This window comes from Cajanus cajan, chromosome 6, assembly GCF_000230855.2.
Source record: "Cajanus cajan strain Asha chromosome 6, NIPB_CcT2T_4, whole genome shotgun sequence".
Classification (NCBI taxonomy): domain Eukaryota; kingdom Viridiplantae; phylum Streptophyta; class Magnoliopsida; order Fabales; family Fabaceae; genus Cajanus; species Cajanus cajan.
In genome coordinates, this window is record NC_138522.1 from 56587129 (window position 1) to 56592377 (window position 5249).

The 5249-nt window shown below is 30.9% G+C and overlaps 1 protein-coding gene across 1 annotated transcript; it reads left to right on the forward strand.

The window, feature by feature from the left end:
* Positions 1 to 973: 973 nt before the first annotated feature.
* LOC109796820 (SNF7 family protein) lies at positions 974 to 4184 on the forward strand. Its single transcript, XM_020356635.3, has 8 exons — positions 974 to 1257; positions 1342 to 1401; positions 1501 to 1665; positions 1897 to 2079; positions 2346 to 2476; positions 3138 to 3306; positions 3407 to 3536; positions 3702 to 4184. The coding sequence occupies exons 1-8, from the start codon at positions 1060 to 1062 to the stop codon at positions 3944 to 3946; spliced, it is 1281 nt and encodes a 426-aa protein (XP_020212224.1). The 5' UTR covers positions 974 to 1059; the 3' UTR covers positions 3947 to 4184.
* The last annotated feature ends 1065 nt before the right edge of the window (positions 4185 to 5249 follow it).

Here is a 5249-nt window from a genome sequence, read left to right on the forward strand (position 1 = left end):
ACAATAAAAATTACTTTTAATAAATATTTAAATTATGTGAAATTTAACAGATTTAATTATAAAGTTAAGATTAAATTAAATTAAATTTTCTTTTTTTAAATAAAATTAAATAATTTAATTGTTGAACTGATTTGTTTTGTGTTTTTTCAAAATTTATTAACTGATGTGAGTGCAAAAGTAATTTTAAATAAATAACTATGTAAAATGTGTCAATAAAAATTCAATCATATAATTCAATTTATTTTATTAGATTGTGTTGAATATTCTTTAAAATAATGAAAATTAAATCGAACTACAAATTTTTTTAATCTTTAATCAAAATTGATTTGTAAACAACAAGAAAAATCTTTTTTATAAATCAATTTTGATAAATGATAAATAGAGAAGAAGCATGAAAGAAGAGAAGATAAGTGTTGAGAAATAAAAAATTTAGTATTGTTAATAAAAGGTGAATTGTGATAAAAATGGAGAGAGATTCACGTAGAAAAAATTTCGAGAAGTACCAAGAAATATAAAAAAAGTTAAGTGAAAGGGGACATGGATAAAAAAAATGTAAATAATAATATTATTATTAATAAGTTTTCACTTTATTTTTCCTCTATCAAACAATTTTTATTTTTATTTTATTTTTTTATATCTATTTTCCTACGCTTCTTCATATATTTTTTTTCTTTACTAACAAAAGATACGTTTAAGCATAACAAAACATAATAATTTACAATTTTTATATTTTAAAAAATAAAAAATAGTATTATATAAACTTATTATAAAAGAGATATATAACAAATGATTAATTTTAATATCACTTTTAGCAAATTATTACACTCTTCATTTATTTAAAAATGAATCAAATAGTTTTTAATATTTTATAAGTAAACAATAATTTTTATTTTATTTTTATAATTTTAAAATCTTACATGAGACGAAATGTCTTTTTTTCTATCGTAATTAAAAAAGTATTTTTAAGAATGATTTTGAAAGAACAATTTGTGTATGGAAGTTAGCGCCTAGCATAGCATTGAGCAGCGGAGAAAGGGAAGAAAATGGAGTGATTTAGTTATGAAAATGGATTCAGCGAGTGTTAGGGAATTCATAGCAAAGGAATTTGGTGATTGGGACGACGATGTGATTTACGTTGCTCGATTCAAAGCCTTTTCCGGTCAAAGATGCGATTGGGAACCGACTTTCCTCTTCTGGAAACACTTGATCATCAAAATCGCCACCCATTTTCGCATCCTCCTCATTACACCCTCCCAGGTAACTAACCAACTACGAGGCACTAGGTTTTTCCATTTCCAATTTCAATTTCAATTTCCCTCACTTTCAATTATTTGCTTTCAGGTCAAGAATGAATGGTTCAATCGAGGAGGGTTAACCCCTTTGTGTCTTGACGATGTACTGGTGAGTGTGTACGACTCACTACACCACTTTATCTTTTCTTATTCTATCCAAAACCACTTCTTTGCTTTCTGTTTGTCTTTACATATTTTCATTTTTCAGTCTCTAATGTATGATGAAGGTGACATCACCAGAACTTTGGATCTTGCTGATCCAACGCGTGGACGATTCTCCCAACTAGTACGGACACTCACTAACTTGATAACAAGGCCACCAACTCCAGATATTATGGCTGAGCAATGCGTTATCGTAATCACCATGCTTAAGGTTATCATTATCCCTTATCAGCCACCCTTTTATTTCTACACTACAGCTTTTGGTTCTTTTGCATGGTGTATCACATCTGATGTCTGTGATTGTTATGTTTGCTTCCATGCAATGCTGGTGCTAGCAAGCCAATTAAGTTATGCAGGAGTTGGATTAAGTTTTCCTTTTTTGGATTGTGCTTGATGTTTTCATTACTGTAACTCAATTATAGTTCCGTTTCTTCATATGTAGGATAAGGCTGCTGAAGTTGTCAAACATCTATCTGAAAGTCACTGGAATTCATCTTGTGTTGTCACAATGAAGAAGTTTCAGGATATATGTGGAGGGCCGGATGAAGCATCTGTAATATTGAGGTATCTGTCTGGGTCTAGAACAGCACAGTATCTGTCAGTGAATGAGAAAGAATTTGTACAGGTACAAAAACCTAAGCTATTCTTTCAATCACAAAAAAGGACATTGCCATTGTTTGATATTCTATTCTAGGCAAGTTTTTTTTCTTTAGATATAAGTTTTGGATGGCACATCGAATAACTTAGACCTTTCTGGTAGATAAAGAGAACTCATAAAAAATCTGGCTAGTTAGTACTGGGCATGATTGTTCTGTTGCTACAGGCAGGAATTATCAATGCTGATTTTTTTTATGACTGAAATACTTGTCTTATTTCAATTTTTTTTTACAGGGGGTAAAGGTTTCTCTCTCTGTAGGAGCATTATGTAGTATCTCTAATTTAGATTATGATGTACTGCACTTGATTTGGACAACTGAGAAGCTTCAGCAACAACTCGATGTGACTGACAGGCGTTATGAATTGTAAGTTTGTTTTATAAATCTTTATACTTGTATATGTATCCTGAAAGAACTTCTAAATATGAACAGTCAACAAAGTTTCAAGAGAAAATAAAAGAAAATCTTCCCCCATATGCTGAACTATTTTCCATTTCTTGTTCCAAAGTAAATAATTATATTTATCTTACTGCATGTTTGTTTTTTTATTTACTATCAGGAAAAGAACCTCTTGGTAGCAATTTGGTTAAAAGTTTTTTTTTTTTTTTTTTTAAACTCAGAATAAGCTGATCCAAATGCATATTGACAAAATAGCATAGTTGATGTGCATGATATGATAACATTCGTGTTTGATCCTCATTCATATTATGTTTTACTTTTCTATTTTTGTTGTGCGAGTGTGACCACTGTCATAGACCTTTTCTCCTCATTGGTTTTGGACCTTCTGATAGTTTGTGGGTTGTCCATTCTTAAATTGGATTAAAGGACTATATTTGGACTACAATGTAATTTGATTGGTTATCCTTCTGCATATTTATGTTCAAAGAGAAGTATGTTTTCATTTTTCAACAACAAAAAATCAAAGGTAGCAGTGATTTTCACATCATACACTATCTTCCCTTCCCAGTATCAGGGTAGGGATGTTTGCTCAAAAATGTTTAGTTGCCTCACAAATTGATTCTATTAGGTTGAGAAAATCAGCATTGGCTTCTCTACATTCTGGGAACAAAAAATTGGCCCGTAACTATGCAAGGGAGATGTTATTAGCCACCAAGAGTAGAGAAAAATGTTCATCACTTTTGAGCAGAGTAGAGGAAGTACTTGGCATTATTGCCGACGCTGAGTCAACAAAAAAGGTACGGCTTTGTAAGAAATTGACCAGTTAGCATATTCTAAAGATTGTTTTGAGCTGCTGATTGTCTTTGTTACATCTGGTGATCCGTTGTTTGTTAGCAGGTTGCTGAAGCTATGCAGATTGGAGCTCGGGCTATTAAAGAAAATAAGATCAGCGTGGAAGATGTTTATCTTTGTTTAAGAGATATTCAAGAGAGCATCGATTCACACAAGGAAGTTGAAAACACACTAGGTATATTTTGGTATATCTTTTGTGGCATGCATTTGAATTGTTCTATTGCAGTTGTTATGTTGACATCGACATGGTTTGTATGAGATATTGAACTTGAGGGGATTTCAGGATGGTAGCAATGTTGTGTCTAATATCAATAAATATGATTTGAATATTTTTTTGCAGAACAAACACCATCATACGTGGATATCGACGATGAAGATATTGAAGAGGAATTTGAGAAGTTGGAGCTGGGTGTTGAGAAAGAGGCACAAGTTCCTGCAGCGGAGAAGACGACTAGTGCAGAATTTATTAGTGATGCTTTCTCAAATCTCAAGCTTTCAGACCGTCCAGCTGTGGAGCCAGGAGTCACTCAGGTGGTGTCAGAGGGAGGCAAATTAACAAAAAAATTAGAAATGGAAGCTGTGTAAGTTTGAAAATGAAAATTATGGTTGTGGTGCTTAATTTCTGGCAATGGAGTTACTCATGGTTCGACTGTTAGTTATAACATTCTCCATTTCAGATGTACAGTTAATGTTGGCGGATAAATCTCCAATCATATGTATTTTCAAGGACTAGAATATTAGTAATTAAGATAGATTCGTAATTTGTCCTTATGCATGTCATTTAAAAAAAAAAAAAAACAATTTTATGCTTTAATGTTTTACACGTGTAAGGTCAAGTATTATTGGCATGACCGAAACCATGATGAGTAAGGACAGAGCTTATACTTGCATGGGGGGTTAATTTCCGTGCTTTAATCTTCTTACATGGATAATTAAATATTTGACTTCTATTAATTGATGCTAGGACTAATATCGTAATGAGCTGAGCTGGGCTATCTACTGAACTGGGCTTAACTCGATTTAATATAAAGGCTAAACTTATAATTTTTTTTTATTTCAATTTAGTCCCTCATTAATTTTTGGTCTCAATTTGGTCCCAAACTAATTAATTGGTTTCAATTTAGTCCTAAATTAATTAATTGGTTTTCATGTGGGACTTTCCGTCCAAATTGCTTTAACGGTGTTAACTTTTGGCCACGTGGACGCCACGTAGATACATACGTGGCATCCACGTGGATAAGAATTTTTTTGAAAACACCTGGACCCAGAACGGCCCGTTCTGAAACCGGAACGGGCCGTTCTGGATGCACTTTTGGTGTGTTAATTTTGCACTTGGAACGGCCTAAAATGCACCAGAACGGCCCGTTCCAGTTTCAGAACGGGCCGTTCCGGTTTTATTTTATTTTTTTATATATAAAATATTAATAATTTTATAAAATATATATTATTAATTATATTTTAATTATGTTATTATATCTAATAAAATAAATATATTAATATTATATTTTATATTTTATTTTATTATGTTTATCTTATTAATTTTTATCATTTTATTCCTTTAATGTTAAATAAGTTGCAAAAAATTATAAAGTGATATTCCTTTTATCTTATTAATTATTATATTTTTTAATAAAATTAATTAAGAATATTGGTTTAATTGCATTTTTTATCCCTCAAGTATTACAATTGTGCAGTTTTGTGATCTCCAAGATTTTAATTGCATAATTTTAGTCCTTAAAGAATTGCAATTGCGCGATTTTGGTCCTTCAATTTTTAATTGAACAATTTTAGTCCCTCAAATATCATAATAGTATGATTTTTGTTTCTCCCATTAAAAATTAATAATTTTAATATATATATATATAATGTTTTAAAATTAAATAATTAT